The sequence below is a fragment of the Trichomonas vaginalis genome, chromosome VI (genome assembly GCF_026262505.1).
Source record: "Trichomonas vaginalis G3 chromosome VI, whole genome shotgun sequence".
NCBI classification, from domain to species: domain Eukaryota; phylum Parabasalia; order Trichomonadida; family Trichomonadidae; genus Trichomonas; species Trichomonas vaginalis.
The window spans coordinates 11,832,072-11,847,196 of record NC_067208.1 but is presented as its reverse complement, the minus strand read 5'-3'; the positions used below and the strand labels follow the sequence as shown (position 1 = coordinate 11,847,196).

Below are 15,125 nucleotides of genomic sequence, written 5' to 3'. Positions count from 1 at the left end.
TAAAAAAATAAAATATCTATTGCGCTAACTCATTTATAATATCATGAATTCTTCCTCGCATATGCAATTTTTAGAATATTTCAAAATTCAGCTATTGAAAAGTCCTCAAAATTATTTATGTTAAAATATTAGTATGTAGATCTAATGCAATAATTTTAATTTTACAAGGGATAAAAAATTCTAAAGCCGTGTACCATTCTATAGTTAGTCATTTGATAATCACTCGGAAAACGTTGAGACCCGAGCTACAGATAGCAACATAGTAGAATAACACTGCAAAATGCAATTGTTTCTTTCAAAATTTTGACCGATTAAAGATAGGCATTGTTTAAACCAGATAAAATGAAAGTACTTTTGGAGAATTCTAACAACGTTAAGTAAAAGAACTATAGAACTCTTACATAGTGGGAAAAATATTTATTAGGGGGAGTATAATATTTTTTGAGGAAGCAATTTTTTATCGTCACAAATAATTTTTTTTCATGGGGGCGGAACTATCGAGTATGAAGCTTGATGCAGGCACACGATCTTATTCAGTCGATGTGTACTCTCTTGTTTCCGGCCAGAGATTCTTGTTTGACCGTACTCAAACAATTTCACAGAAATCAATAAATTCACAACATATTCAACGAAATTTAGTAACTCCGGAGTATCAAGCAGATTGGACGGTTACATTTGATAACTCTGTTACACCTTGTCCACGAAAATATCAATGTTCTTCTTATTCTCCCGAAAAAGATATACTTTTCATAGCATATGGTCAAGGTTCGAAAGGCCAATATCTCAGTGACTGTTGGATATTAGATTTCTCGACAATGAAATGGAATAAACTCGCCCAAAATTTACTTTCGCCTCGAGCCGGGTCCAGCTGCATTTTTGTTCAGGATAAAGTGTTTATTTTCGGTGGAGAGCACCAGGGAACTTATTATACAGACCTACATTCAGTAGATATCAATACAGGAGAATATAAATTGGTTGAAACTACCGGAATCAGCCCTGAAGCAAGATCAGGATGCGTAATCAGCTACTGGAAGAACAAGTTATACATTTGGGGAGGTTTTAATTCAAAAATTTTGAATAATTTGTACGTTCTTGATATGGACACCTACAAATGGACAAAAATCGATATACAGTTCCTCGGACGTGCTGCTCCTGCCTATTGCACGGTCGACAATAACGTCTGGATCTACGGATCTACGAGAAATCAAGGTTTGATAAAATTAGACATGGAAACGAATAAGTTAGAAGCGATCGACTCCTGCGGAAAAACACCACCGATGGATAATCAAGCCGCAGTTATGATAAGATTTGAAGATTATTTGGTATTTTTCGGCGGAAGGTGCGAACCAGAGAGTTACTCTCTTGTTTACGCGTTCTACATACCTAAATCTCAATGGTTCACACTGCATGTTCGTCCAGATTCCGATACTTTGACTTTGGCCGACGGAATCGTGAATGAAGACGGTCAGTTCTTACTTCCAAGCGAACAAGGTTTCTCTGCGTTATACAAAGAGAAGGACAGAACTATTTATTCTATATTTGGCCAATATTGCAAAGCTCCATTACCGATTTACACTTTGTATCTCGGAAATGCAATATCATTCTTGAATCACAGGAATGATATGCTTGAAATGTTTGTATTTTCGTCATAAGAAAGTTCAAAAATTTTAAGATCAACAATTTATTTTATTTTTTTTATTGCTGTATCTTTGAATTTTTGATCTACTAGATATTATGTATGTTTCATAGATATTTTTTGAGCATAGACATCACAAATATAGAAAATTAATTCCAATTGGATCAATATATGTCAAATCGAGTAAATGGAGCTTCTTACTGAACTGTTAAACATGTAATTCTTAACCAATACAATCACAATATTTTCAAAAATTATATATCAAAATCATATTTTTTAGGAAGAGACATGTTTTAGAATTTGCATTCAATTTATGGATGACAAATCTACAAAATTTATCTCAATTTAAATGTCTGCAAGTTTTCATTGAGCATGATCCGCTAAGAATTTATAAGAACATGTAAAACTGCAAGAAGTTGCATGGCATATCCTATTTTTTATATATAAATGGATATTTTACATTGATATATTCCAAATTATGAATAATCGCGGAGAATAATTGTCAAAAATTCAAATATATCGATTTAAATGACATATTCAATAGTTAAATAAGCGATTTTTTTTAAAAAATTTATTGATTAATTGAAAACTGTTTTGATGTTGAGGAAAAAAAACTAACAGTTTTTGAAATCCAATGTCAGGAGATGAGCTTGTACAAAATTATGACTATATTGCTGCCAACATTAAAGATTATATCGAAGACGACAAGTTAGTCAGTATTTTTGAGCTAGATGACGTCAAAATAATTTTGGAAGGAGCAAATTTAGCATCGAATGATTTTATTACTTTGATGGATCAATATTCATCTAGAATTACCACACAAGAATTATATAAAACTCTTCGAAATGCAAATGTTTCCATTGAGGATGATCAAGAAGTTATTTCAACACTTGTAGCACTTAAAAAATACATGAAATTAGGTGCACTTGATGGAATAATTAATTACCTTAATCAAAAACCAAAAGAAGTAGCTGATTCATCAAAAAGAATTTCGGAACTTGAAAATTCAATTTCAAGAATCCAAACAGAGTTAAATGATATCCGAAATCATAGCCAACCGAAGGAAGACGAATTACCACCAGCACCTAAACCTCAAACAGCAAGAAAGAATGTTTCAGGAATCGTTGTAATGACAGAAGAAAATGAAAGAGAAAACATTATAAATATAATTGCAGGATATAAAAACTCTAATGATTTCGAAAGTATCTACAATTTCATGAATGATCTTTCAGAAAATGGAAATCAAGAAATGCTTAAAAAAGCATGTGAAAAAGGATTAAATGAAAAGAAAGAAAAAGAAAACGGAAATAATGTATTTATTGAAGCATGTGATCGAGGAAATCTTCAATTAGTTCGTAATTTATTTGCTTGTGGATGCAACAAAGAATCTAAGAATAATATTGGGCAAACACCTCTTATTCGTGCATTACGTTTAGGTCATCTTGATGTTGTTAAATATCTTGTTTCAGTTGGCGCAAACATCGAAGCAAAGGATAATGCATTTCGATGCACTCCTCTTGTTTATGCATCATATAAAGGACATCTTGATGTTGTAAAATATCTTATCTCATGTGGTGCAGATAAAAATGTTAAGACCAGAAATGGACATACTCCACTCAAGAACGCAAAAGGTGCCGTGAGAAACTATTTGATATCAATTGGTGCGAAATAAAGAATAATTTAATTGGGTTTTACATTTTTTTATAATACCCAAAGATATTTTTGCACTAAAGACTTTAATTTTTCATGTGCAAACATATCCATTCTCTAAAATTTTGAGATCCAGATACCATAAATATGAAAATGGTGTACTCACACCCATCTGACTTTAATTTAAATTAACACCTGTGTTAATCGCCATTGAAAATTAACATCATTAACTTCATTATAGTAAACAATAATTACTATAGAATCCAAAAAAATTCATTATATAAAAATTGAGTAAAAGAGTGATCTTGAATTCTTTATATATATGAGCTGTATTTTCAAATATAAACTTTTTTTTATTTGCAATCACCCCTATAACTTCACTCATGCCTAGGGGTGAATAGAATAGAATCAAAGCTGAATAACCTCAATGATTCTCCTTTTTATATAACCAAATGATTAAAAGAAATCTGTAGGGTTGTTAAAAATATCAAAAATTAGCGTTTTGAAGACACCATGGTGTCTTATAATTTTCCCTTCCTTATTGGCGTGTAGAAATAAATGCGCCAATAGATTGAAGAAGAAGAATTGTTTTTCTCTTAATGAACTTTAATCCTTTTGATATAAGAATATTAAAAACATTAATATAATTTCGATTTCGGAAATTAAATTTCCAAATTTTTTGTCGATTTCGGAAATAACAGGATCCCGCATCCAACACGCAACAACAAAACACAAAACACACTTTTTGGTTCTTTCATCGTTTTAATCGTAATTAGTAGTATATGTTGAAGGGTTGTGTGACTTTTTTTGTAAACGTAAGAATTCATACAATATTGAACGATTTTGTATCATTTTTTTTAACATATGAAGTAAAAAATGTATGATTCTTACGGTTTTTATTCTTACATTTTTGAATAAATCAAGATTTAAAAAATTTTCAAAATTGTAAGACATTTACACTCAGCCCATACATAATGAAATAAAAAAAATAAACTTTAAAAATTCATGTCTTACATTTATGAAAATTTATTTTTATTTTGTATGAAACCGATTTTAAAAATTTATGAATAATTTATAAAAAGTTTTTATTCCTACAATTCCTATATTACCATTAATAAAAAGAATATATTTTATAATAGTTTCATTTCGAACATGTTAAAATTTATCTGCATTTCGAAAAATTTTATTATAAATGATAATATAATTTATTAAATTAATATATAACTTATGAATTTTTACTTTTTGTATGAAATAAAATTTAGTATTAATAAAGTTATAAAATAAATTGGTGCATGTTAGATGTAAATAAGATATAAAAAGGTGTTTATGAATACTTTAGCAGAACTTCTACTGGTAGAGTTTATACTGGCAGAACTTCTACTGGTAGAGTTTATACTGGCAGAACTTCTACTGGTAGAGTTTATACTGGCAGAACTTCTACTGTTTCCCTCAAAATTGAATACTTTAGCAGAACTTCTACTGGTAGAGTTTATACTGGCAGAACTTCTACTGGTAGAGTTTATACTGGCAGAACTTCTACTGGTAGAGTTTATACTGGCAGAACTTCTACTGTTTCCCTCAAAATTGAATACTTTAGCAGAACTTCTACTGGTAGAGTTTATACTGGCAGAACTTCTACTGGTAGAGTTTATACTGGCAGAACTTCTACTGGCAGAACTTCTACTGGTAGAGTTTATACTGGCAGAACTTCTACTAGTAAAGTTTCTACTGGTAGAACTTCTACTGGCAGAATTTCTACTGGTTATATATGGTGTCAATTTTTTAAAAATTTTGAATTCAATGAGTTATATCAAAAATAAAATTCTTGAATAGAGTAAAAAAATTTAAATAATTTATTTAAATATTTTCTTCTGACATTTTTGAATAATTTATTTTTTTAATTCGTAAGAAAATGAGTGGATCAAGATTCGTAACCGTCAATCAATTAATGGATGCTCTTTCACCAATTCTTGAAAATGTTAAACAAGTAGATGTTTATTTCGATGATTATGTAGAAAGTTTATATTATAAAGGTAAACATAATATTAAACCCATTGCTTTTGCATTTGATAATAAATTTTGAAAATGCAAAAATTTGGGAATTAATTCCAGATATTGAATATATAACGAATATAACTAATAAATGGTTCAAACGAATTCCAACCACAAAAGTTCTTTGTAAATTAATGATCAAAACCGAGGCCAAAGAATTTCATGAATTTACATATCATCCAAATAAAGTTTCAGAACTAGAAAATGAAAAACTTCAGAAAAAATTAAACGATAGACTTTCAAATGATCGTATTGAAAAAATAAATAAACTAGCAGAAGTTGCATTTAATAATGAAATATTTGATGAATATAACCTTGAACTCAGTGATGGGCTTTAAGGACCCGGGCTCAACGAGTCATGATTTATGAAATCAATATTTGATTTATTCTCTTCAATAATTTCTATTCTTTTTGTTAAATCATCTATTTTCATTAATGAGGTGATTCTTGATTGAGGAATAGATTTCAAACTAACCACTCCTTTTATTTTTGAAATTTTGAATCCATCAACTTTAAACATTTTATTCAATTTACATGTTGTCAATTCTTCAAATAATTTTTTATTATTAGCATAATAGTCATTAAATTCTTCAACAGATGAAAAAATTTTTATTTCAGTAATTGGTTTAACAACGTTTATTTTTTGTTGAACATTTTCACTTTCATTTATTTCTTCCTCCTCTGTTTCATTTATTTTTAAAATTGGTTTCATTTATCATTAAATAAAAATTAGAATATAAGTGATGAAATATATTTTTTAATTAATATTAAATCAGAAATGGCGGCAGGATTCTTTAAAAAATTATGGGAGGAATTAAGAAAGCTGCGGGTTGGGTTCATCAAAAGATTATTAAACCCGTTGCAAACTTTTTGGCACCAGTAGCGAAAACGGCAGGAACTATCATAGGTGGAGTATTAGGTACTAAAGCAGGTAATCCGGCGATGGGAGCACAAGCAGGTAACGCAGTTGGTGGAATTGCTGAAGGAATACTTAATAAAATAGGAGGTAGATAGTGGAAAAATAAATAAATATTATTTTTATCTTAGTATCGGTTGAAGTCTTTGATAAACTTTTTCTCCTTTATTTAATATTTCTCTTATTGGGGCAGCTTTTGGCGTTATTGATTCAGCAACGTCACTAATTGCTTCTTTATTCTTAAATATCCAATTTGCTCCTTCTTCAATGTTTCCCAAACTTTATGCGCTCCTCTTTTTACTTTATCCCACAGTTTCTTAAATCCTGCAGCCATAGTTGATTATTTCATTAAAATTAAAAATTCATTTTCATCTTTTAATTTTGATTTTTTATTTATTAATAAATGACGACTAACTATTTGGTGCCAAACACTAAACCGATTAATGGAAATGTGTTTCATTCATTCGAAAAGATAAATGAAATATTCGCAAAGAATGACGGTAGAAGATATTATAGAGAACTTGAAAGTTCATGCTATGACTCTGATGCTCCATATTTTGATGATAAACAAACTCATTTAAGAATTACAAATCCGGCTCATGATGTGAACCAATTAGGTGACACATATATTAAACGCAAAGTTAAAGCAACTCTAGTTTCAAATAAAGCTTTCACATGTGATGCCGCTTTTAAATGCATGCGTTTATTCGTTGGTTACAAATCATCAAATCAAAGCTTTAAACAATTAGAAGTAGAAACCGAAAGAGGTGATGCCGGTTATCTTCAGATGGATTGCGCCCGTGAATCTTTCGCATTTGCAACATATAAACCAAAATCAGAAAGGAAAGTTAAAAAGTTTGTTCATTCGTTATATAATAATGTTCAAAAATATGATAACTCAGTATGTGGTAAATATATTGACCCTTCAGAAGTTTTCAAGAAAGCAAATGAAGAAGTTGATGTCACTTTTGATATGATTATTCCGGTAAATGATTTGTTAGCATTTCAGGCGTTCGATGATTATCCTAAATCATTTGGTGAAATCATTCTTAAATATTATGTTTTCAGGGATACTTTAGTATTTTGTCAGGTTGACCCGTTAAGAGTTGCTGATTTACAAAATTACGTTTATGAAAAGATAACTGATGAAAATTATGAAAAGATTATGAATCATGTTTATAAATATGATCGCAAATTCCAACAAATCGGACTTCCTGCCAAATTAATTACAAGCTTAGCCGCTACATCTGCTGACGCAACAGTTGATAACGTTATTATTTCATGCACAAAGATGGAAGTTTTAGAGGATAAATGCATTACACCAGGATACGGTTTAATTGAAGAATCAGTTAAAGCAATACCACGTTTATTCAGTAAGGAAGATCCATTCATGATTCCAGCTCAACATATTGACGTTCGTTCACTAAATGGAGGTTGCATCACTCCTGAAGGTATCAGCTCAGATTTTCTCATACGCTCTTCATAATGTTACAGATGTTGTGTTAACATTTCCGAAGAATGCAATGCAAAGAACGTTTTAGAAAATCCAATGCTTCGAGGTCTTCAGGTCACTATAGATTCCAGAAACTTCCCCGATCAAGCGATGACCACAGTGGGCGACATATTCTTTACACGTATGCTTCAAGCTTCTGATTTAGATGGAGTGAATGAATGCACGGAAGAATACGAGGACTCATTAACTAGACCACTGAATGATGATAATGGCACACCATTAGCTAGAACATGGAAAGACCAAACTTCATTCTTATGCACTATTCCAGTTCAACGTGATGGAGCGGGTATATTCTTTGATGGATTAGAAACTTTCAATCACAAGTTACAGTACAAGTGAAAGCTTATCCAATCATTCAGGGTGAAAATGACACTTACTGTTCAAAGGTGACAAATCCTCCTCAGGTTTGGTTTACTAGGACTACATATTGGACATGGACACCGGATGAAGGTTTGAAATATCATCCAACAGGTACACCACCACAGTATAGAAGTTCATATGATGAAATATTGATGAATAGAAATGTTTAAAATTATAAATTTATTTTTGATTAAATGGATTTAAATTCATCCACCCCTTATGAAGAATTAGCGGGAGTATATAATACATACATAGATGATATGATTAATGAAGCATTGAGTGATAATAGAAATGCTCTATCTAAGGAAAAATTAATGAAAATTCCATATTCTGAATGTTATTTAAATTCAATCACTGCAGCAATTGGTAAACAAAATAAAGGTAAAACATTAACGATATTAAAACAAATTATCATTATTGCTAACACTTCCCCCTATTCACATGTGTTAATTTATATCAACCGTTCAGGTTCACCTTCAGATGATACATTTGAATCAAAGCATTTAATCAAAATTCCAATTATTTATTTATCACAAGAAGAAGCAGAAGATTATTTAAAAAACTTTTTAATGTATAAAGAATTATATAATACAATCAAGAAGCAAGGATTAGAGGATAAAATTATTGATAAACAACGGGATGAATTATTTGAAACACTTTCTATTTCAAATTTTGATAGAGAATTTTTGCATTCACTCATTTTTCTAGATGATGCAGTGAAATCAAAACTAATAACAAATGAGAAATCATATTTTAATCAGTTATTAACTCAATGTCGACACATTCAGTGTTCATTCTTTATGGCTGTTCAATACTTCAAAGCATTAAGCACAAACATTAAATCAAATCTATCAACACTTTTCATTTTCAGTGGTTTTAGTCGTCAACAGTTGAACGTTATGCTTTATCAAGTGAATTTACCAATGAGCATTAATGAACTTTACACACAATATCAACAATTAGGAGAACATGGAAAAATAATAGTTGATTTAAATAAAGGAAGTGTTAAATTTGATTAACTTTTTATGATTAATTTTTATTTTTTATTTATAATTAAACATGACAGAAATAGCAAATCTTCTACAGGTTCCATTAAAACAAGGGACAAACAAAAAGGGTGCATATAATAGAACTATGAAAGTTCCAGACGGAATGAAAGAATTAGTCCACATTGTTGCCGGTCTTCAAAAGGATGTTAAACAAATGAGAAACGTTTTAACATTACCAGAAGCTCAAGCATATGCCAAACGTCATGGTCCAAATTGGGAAGCACACGAAGCAGACATTACAGGACCAAATGGAAAACCTGATGGTATAAATGAAGTTTTCGTTACTGATGGTCAAGGTAATATTAAAGTCATAAATGGTTATAAATTAACTATATCTGATTATCCTAAACGTAAAGCATATAATGAACGTTATCCTATGAAATTTGATGAAAATGGAAAAGCTGTTAAACAACATATCGGAGAAGGTGAAAATGGTCCGATGTATTCATACCGTCATAATCCATATTCTTATTTCAATGAAGAATTAAATGCTGTTGAAGAAGGACCAAACGGATTACCTCAATATGTTAATCAGTTTGATGGTCAATATGCAAATTTGAGACCTGAAATTCCAGCTAAGAAATTCTTTAAAGTTGCTTTATTCGATCCACTGTTCAATGAACAGAAAGAAGCAATGAAAGCAGAATTTAAACCAATTCAAGTGGCAAGAATTTCTTCATCTTCACTTTCAGAAGCGTTCAAGGAATTGATAAAGAAACCACTTTATTCTCAACAAGGTTATAACTTTGATTTAATTAAAGAAAGTGATAGACGTAAATTAGAAAAATCAGATGGTTTTAAGAATGCATGTAATGAAATGATTAAAGATATTGTAAATGATAAAATAAGACTGGAAGAAACTCAAATCAATATCAATAACATAATTGGTGCAGTTACAAAGAAAGTATAAGCAAACAAGGATGAACCTTGGGATATTACCGTAACAACTAAATAAAACTTTAAATATATTTTTCTTTTTTTTATTCAATTATAAATGAGAAGACGTTTCACAAGTCAAAAGAACACAAACGCAAAAGCAGAGATTACGGTTGGTTATAACGTAAATGATGATAAATCACGAATTATTCAAAATGTTAAAGTTAATGTTAGTCCTGAATTAACAAGGTCAGCAACTCAACCAAATTTATTAACTCGTGACTTACCGAAGAAAGAGGAGGAGCAAAATAAAGAAGATGAAGACCCAATCATTTTATCTGAACCCGGTAAAGAACCCGTTGAAATTCCCACTTATCCAACATACCCCCGCCTCTTTCATCAAACATCGAGAACCCATATAAAATAGACATTAATTCTGAATTAATGAAAATTTACCGTGATATAATAATTAATAATTATGATTCAATAATAAATTTAATTGACCAATCTGGTTTAATTATTTTACCTTATGAATCATTAATTCACATTATCGCCATTCTTTGTGATGTTCAAGATTCAGACGTTAAGATTCAATTTTTCATAGATGATGAGGTTTCATGCTGCGGAACAGTTGCAAAAATAAATCCTATAAAGGATATTAGCACAATTAAGATATCAAAGAACGGAACAACAACTGAACTTCATTTAACATATAATGATATTTATAATAAAATAGTTGATGAATATAAAATATCACTTGAAAAATTCTTTGTTAAGGCTATTTAATATTCAAGCATTAACATTATTGAATAATAATCCTTTGAATCATAATCAATAATAATTGACCTTTCACCAGTTTCTATCGTTTGTTTTATTTCTTTTTGTTCCCCACTATCTGGATCGGTCATTGTAATTGTTTTTGTTATAGTATCAGCTTTATCTTTAACTTCAATCTTTTTTCCATCGGGATATTTAAACCAAAATTCCAAAAATTCGATATTGTCAATCTGTTCATATTTTAATCTATCAATTACATTTTTAATACCATCTGAAAATCTTATGAAATGGTCATTATATGGGTTTGATTGAACTAAATTTGAATGAAGTGAAATATAACCTGTTGATGAATATGACACTGACTCATATTTTCTGAAAACACTAAAATTTATAACATGAATGAATTTCTTATTCGTTGAATTTATGAATTCTTGAGGTAATCTTATTCTAGTTTATTTATCACTGGAAAAATAACGCTTTACCATATTTTTAATCGTAATAAAAAATGTCAATTATCAATATTATTTCGAATAATAACTGTGAATTAAATTTAACAGTTAGCGGAATTTATAATGTTACTCTCGTTTCTGTGAGTGGTAAATTTAATCCCATTCTTTTAGACCCTTCAGATTATATATCATTTATTAAAGATGACCTTGAAAAAAACGTATGATATGTATATAAATAATGTGATAGCGAAATGGGATATTAACATGATTTTAAGTTATTTAAATGAATCATTTATCGTATGGTATGAAGAAAATTTTAAATCAAAACCCGATAAACTTTTTGAACTTGATGAAATAAATAACCTTATTAAATTTCCGCTGAAAATTAAATTTTGTACTCCTCATCTTCGTTCATTGTTGGGGATATTAAATTTTGAAAAAGATGTTGGGGATGTTTTTTATTCTGACACTGGTTCCAATTTCATTTTAATCAAATGTGATAAAGTTAATACCCCAATGAGATTTTCACATCAAACATTAGACCCTAACTCTTACCCATCAATACAAAACATTTTATCCATCAACTTAAACACATTTTCTTTATCATATCCGTTTCAATTATCCGGGAATTCATTTATTCTTCATTCAAAAGATTTATCAAATATTAAATTTAGAATAACTGACCTATTTGATTGTGATTTAGAATTCATGAATGAAATATTATGGCAATTTCAAATAGAAAAAATAGCTGATGAGATAACAGATTAAATATTTATTTTTAAATCATAATAAATGATTAAACAACAGCAACCACAGCAACTTAAGGCACAAAGCACCCAGGTCCCTCAGACCATTACATACGCCATATATGCATATAATTCAAAGACGGCAGAACAAACGCAAAGGTTGAAATATGGAGATTTGGAGATAGTATTGAAAAATGACCATTTCGAATTCGTTTGCAAGGGTGGTGCAGTGATATCAAATATAAAAGAAATTTTATTTTATGAATTCTAAAATTAAAGGTATAACGGATGATATAACATCAATTCCACCAGAAGAACAGAGATATTACGCATTAAATGCATTTCCTAAAGTTTTGAAGATTGGAAGATTTAATTTAAATGAGGAATTCATAAAAGGTTTCCTAAACGACATAATGAAGAAGGCAGATAAGGAATATGTGGATAGTGAGTTAAATAAGAAGGCAAATTTGGTTTATGTTGATGAAAAAGATAATGAAATTAAAGAAAAGGTTGAATGGTATCATGAATGGACATTTGAGACTTTTAAAGTTAAAGCTGATACAGAATGGGTTTCGGGATGTTTAGACCTTAAAGCAGATAAAACTTATGTTAATGATGAGTTAATGAAGAAAGCAGATAAGGAATATGTGGATAGTGAGTTAAATAAGAAGGCAAATTTGGTTTATGTTGATGAAAAAGATAATGAAATTAAAGAAAAGGTTGAATGGTATCATGAATGGACATTTGAGACTTTTAAAGTTAAAGCTGATACAGAATGGGTTTCGGGATGTTTAGACCTTAAAGCAGATAAAACTTATGTTAACGATGAGTTAGAGAAGAAAGCGGATAAGGAATATGTTAACGATGAGTTAGAGAAGAAGGTGGATAAAACATATGTTAACGAAATATACCAAAGTTTGATAGGAACAACTAAAAATATTGAAACTATTGTTGGTGACTTTTCTGTCAATGAAGAAAACAAATATTTTAGATGGGAGTTTGTACACTCCTTAAAAAATGGTATACGGTGTAAACTCATTCCGAAAAATAACAATGAAATGTATGTAGGCTATATAAAGAATGATGGAACACAAGTTAAAGTTCCATTAGACAACAACTGCTACTTAAACTTATATGGAGACGAACAAAAGAAATATTTAAGAGTTTATGAAATGGCAGGTATGACGTTGGCTGACCCAGCTCCAGCACCATATTATTATGACTATGGAGATGATGTCAGAACACCACATGTAGATGAACAAAAGTTAACATTATATTTAGATTATTATAGATATAAAAGATATAATGCAATAGAAAAAACGAGAATAGTATATTATTATACAGATGACAGAAATAAATATTATAGTCAAGATTTTACCTACCCTGAAAACATAAGATTATATTATAAAAAATATTCTGACACAAACCAGAAGAAACCTGAAATAGTTACACTATATTTTAAGTTCAAAAGAGACAATCCTATAATATCTCATATGTTTGATTTAATGAACCCAGTAGGTTCTATTTATACATCTATGGATGCAAGAGGTCCTCAAGTAATGTTTGGTGTTGGTGCATGGGAACAAATAGTTGACAGGTTTTTGTATTGTGCAAACTCTTCAAAGGAAACAGGGGGAAGTAAAACGATTTCAGGTGAAAATTTACCTGCACACAGTCACTACATAGATTTAAGTACATCTCAAGCAGGTTGGCATAAGCATAGATATTGGGATTGGTCAGGAATGACAAAAGGTAAAGGATATGATGTTTAAAGACGACGTTAAGTTTGCCATAAATTGTTACTGGAGTGACACTCAGGGAGAAGGAAACCATACACATCACGTTTCATGATATACACAAACAACGGGACAAAGTAAAGAATACATGCCACCTTACATGACAGTTTACGCATGGTATAGAGTTCAATGAATGAACTAAATATATTTTATGTCTGTAATTAATTAGGTAATGAAGTAATGGATGAACTGCAGAAATAAATGTTTACGTTAATGTTTACGTTAAGTGACTCAAAGAGTCCGGAGACAAAGTCTCATGTTTTAGGTTATTCAATAATTAATTATTTTTGAAGAACTGAAGGGGTCACCAGGTCACCAGGTCACCAGGTTATTTAACTTCTCTGAAAAAATGAGACAACATGACATTTAGACAACATCACAGGAGGAAGGCAAAAATAAATTCAAATCATACTTTATAAAGCATCATTTACGGGTATTTCATCGTCAGTAAATGAATCCTCATTATCGTTTGGTTCAACCTGTTTATATAATCCTTTCATTTCTTCTTTCAAAACATAATACCATGTTTGTTTACCATCTATTTTTCTTTGTTTCCTATCACATTTATCCTTAATGCTCATTTGAAAATTCTTGTCTTTCATGTCTGATGGTTTGCAGAATAGAGCATTTTTACACGTCATACCTGCACACAATTCATCATAATGTGTATTTATCCATACATCTAAAGGATTTGTTGATAACTCGATTAAATCTTGTTTGGCTTCAGTCATCGGTATGATTCGTACATTAAATGATGAAAGGTCGTAATTGATAAAATATGTTAAAAGGTTATCATAAAATTCCTTTGTGCATGAATCCATTAAATTCTTGAAGTAATCAAATTGACCCTTGAATTTACCATTAACTCTTAAAACTACGTATCTTCTGTCTCCAACTTCAATTTTGACAGGGTAAACGTTGTTAGTTACGAAAATGAAGTTTGCAACATTCTGAGCAGTTCTTCTGGGTTGATTCTTTTCATTAATTCTAATCTCATTATCCGTAATAATTGATTTCAAAGCGTTGAAGTTTGCGAGTCTGTCTTCACCTACATTCTTGAGTTCATTAAGTACAAGAAACATTTTATTCTCAACTACTGAGTTGAAATTACCCGTTAGCTCACTTATTTCAGTAATGTTTTTACATGAATAACCGGCGAGAAGTTCAGAAATAATGTCTGTAAATCTGTTTTTACCTGTTCCCTGAAGTCCTTTCAAAATAATTGCTGTTTCATTCTTGATTCCAGGATGTTGAATCATTGATGCAATCCAGCCGAGAAGGTATTTATACACTTCATCGTTATTA

At 30.2% G+C, this 15,125-nt stretch overlaps 9 protein-coding genes across 9 annotated transcripts, besides 1 other annotated feature; 8 read left to right on the top strand and 1 right to left on the bottom strand.

Moving 5' to 3' along the window:
* Positions 1 to 456: 456 nt before the first annotated feature.
* Positions 457 to 2,127, top strand: TVAGG3_0849250 (nitrile biosynthetic process; the record flags this gene model as incomplete). Its single annotated transcript, XM_001303184.1, has 1 exon — positions 483 to 1,652. One exon carries the CDS (start codon positions 483 to 485, stop codon positions 1,650 to 1,652), a length of 1,170 nt encoding a protein of 389 aa, XP_001303185.1.
* A 103-nt stretch (positions 2,128 to 2,230) lies between these two features.
* TVAGG3_0849240 (protein ubiquitination) lies at positions 2,231 to 3,496 on the top strand (the record flags this gene model as incomplete). The annotated part of the gene is made up of 1 exon (XM_001303183.1): positions 2,271 to 3,308. One exon carries the CDS (start codon positions 2,271 to 2,273, stop codon positions 3,306 to 3,308), a length of 1,038 nt encoding a protein of 345 aa, XP_001303184.1.
* Positions 3,497 to 4,581: 1,085 nt separating this feature from the next.
* On the top strand, positions 4,582 to 5,119 carry TVAGG3_0849230 (uncharacterized protein; the record flags this gene model as incomplete). The annotated part of the gene is made up of 1 exon (XM_051249182.1): positions 4,613 to 5,119. One exon carries the CDS (start codon positions 4,613 to 4,615, stop codon positions 5,117 to 5,119), a length of 507 nt encoding a protein of 168 aa, XP_051084657.1.
* Positions 5,120 to 6,142: 1,023 nt separating this feature from the next.
* Positions 6,143 to 6,352, top strand: TVAGG3_0849220 (uncharacterized protein; the record flags this gene model as incomplete). Its single annotated transcript, XM_051249181.1, has 1 exon — positions 6,143 to 6,352. The coding sequence occupies one exon, from the start codon at positions 6,143 to 6,145 to the stop codon at positions 6,350 to 6,352; it is 210 nt and encodes a 69-aa protein (XP_051084656.1).
* Positions 6,353 to 7,723: 1,371 nt separating this feature from the next.
* Positions 7,724 to 15,125: part of a mobile genetic element that runs on past the window's edge.
* TVAGG3_0849210 (uncharacterized protein) lies at positions 8,322 to 9,146 on the top strand (the record flags this gene model as incomplete). The annotated part of the gene is made up of 1 exon (XM_051249180.1): positions 8,322 to 9,146. The coding sequence occupies one exon, from the start codon at positions 8,322 to 8,324 to the stop codon at positions 9,144 to 9,146; it is 825 nt and encodes a 274-aa protein (XP_051084655.1).
* On the top strand, positions 9,262 to 9,837 carry TVAGG3_0849200 (uncharacterized protein; the record flags this gene model as incomplete). Its single annotated transcript, XM_051249179.1, has 1 exon — positions 9,262 to 9,837. A coding segment is annotated over one exon (576 nt), but the record flags the coding sequence as incomplete, so codon positions are not given.
* TVAGG3_0849190 (uncharacterized protein) lies at positions 10,171 to 10,479 on the top strand (the record flags this gene model as incomplete). The annotated part of the gene is made up of 1 exon (XM_051249178.1): positions 10,171 to 10,479. One exon carries the CDS (start codon positions 10,171 to 10,173, stop codon positions 10,477 to 10,479), a length of 309 nt encoding a protein of 102 aa, XP_051084653.1.
* On the top strand, positions 12,648 to 13,677 carry TVAGG3_0849180 (phage tail repeat-like family; the record flags this gene model as incomplete). Its single annotated transcript, XM_051249177.1, has 1 exon — positions 12,648 to 13,677. A coding segment is annotated over one exon (1,030 nt), but the record flags the coding sequence as incomplete, so codon positions are not given.
* Positions 14,234 to 14,902, bottom strand: TVAGG3_0849170 (uncharacterized protein; the record flags this gene model as incomplete). The annotated part of the gene is made up of 1 exon (XM_051249176.1): positions 14,234 to 14,902. One exon carries the CDS (start codon positions 14,900 to 14,902, stop codon positions 14,234 to 14,236), a length of 669 nt encoding a protein of 222 aa, XP_051084651.1.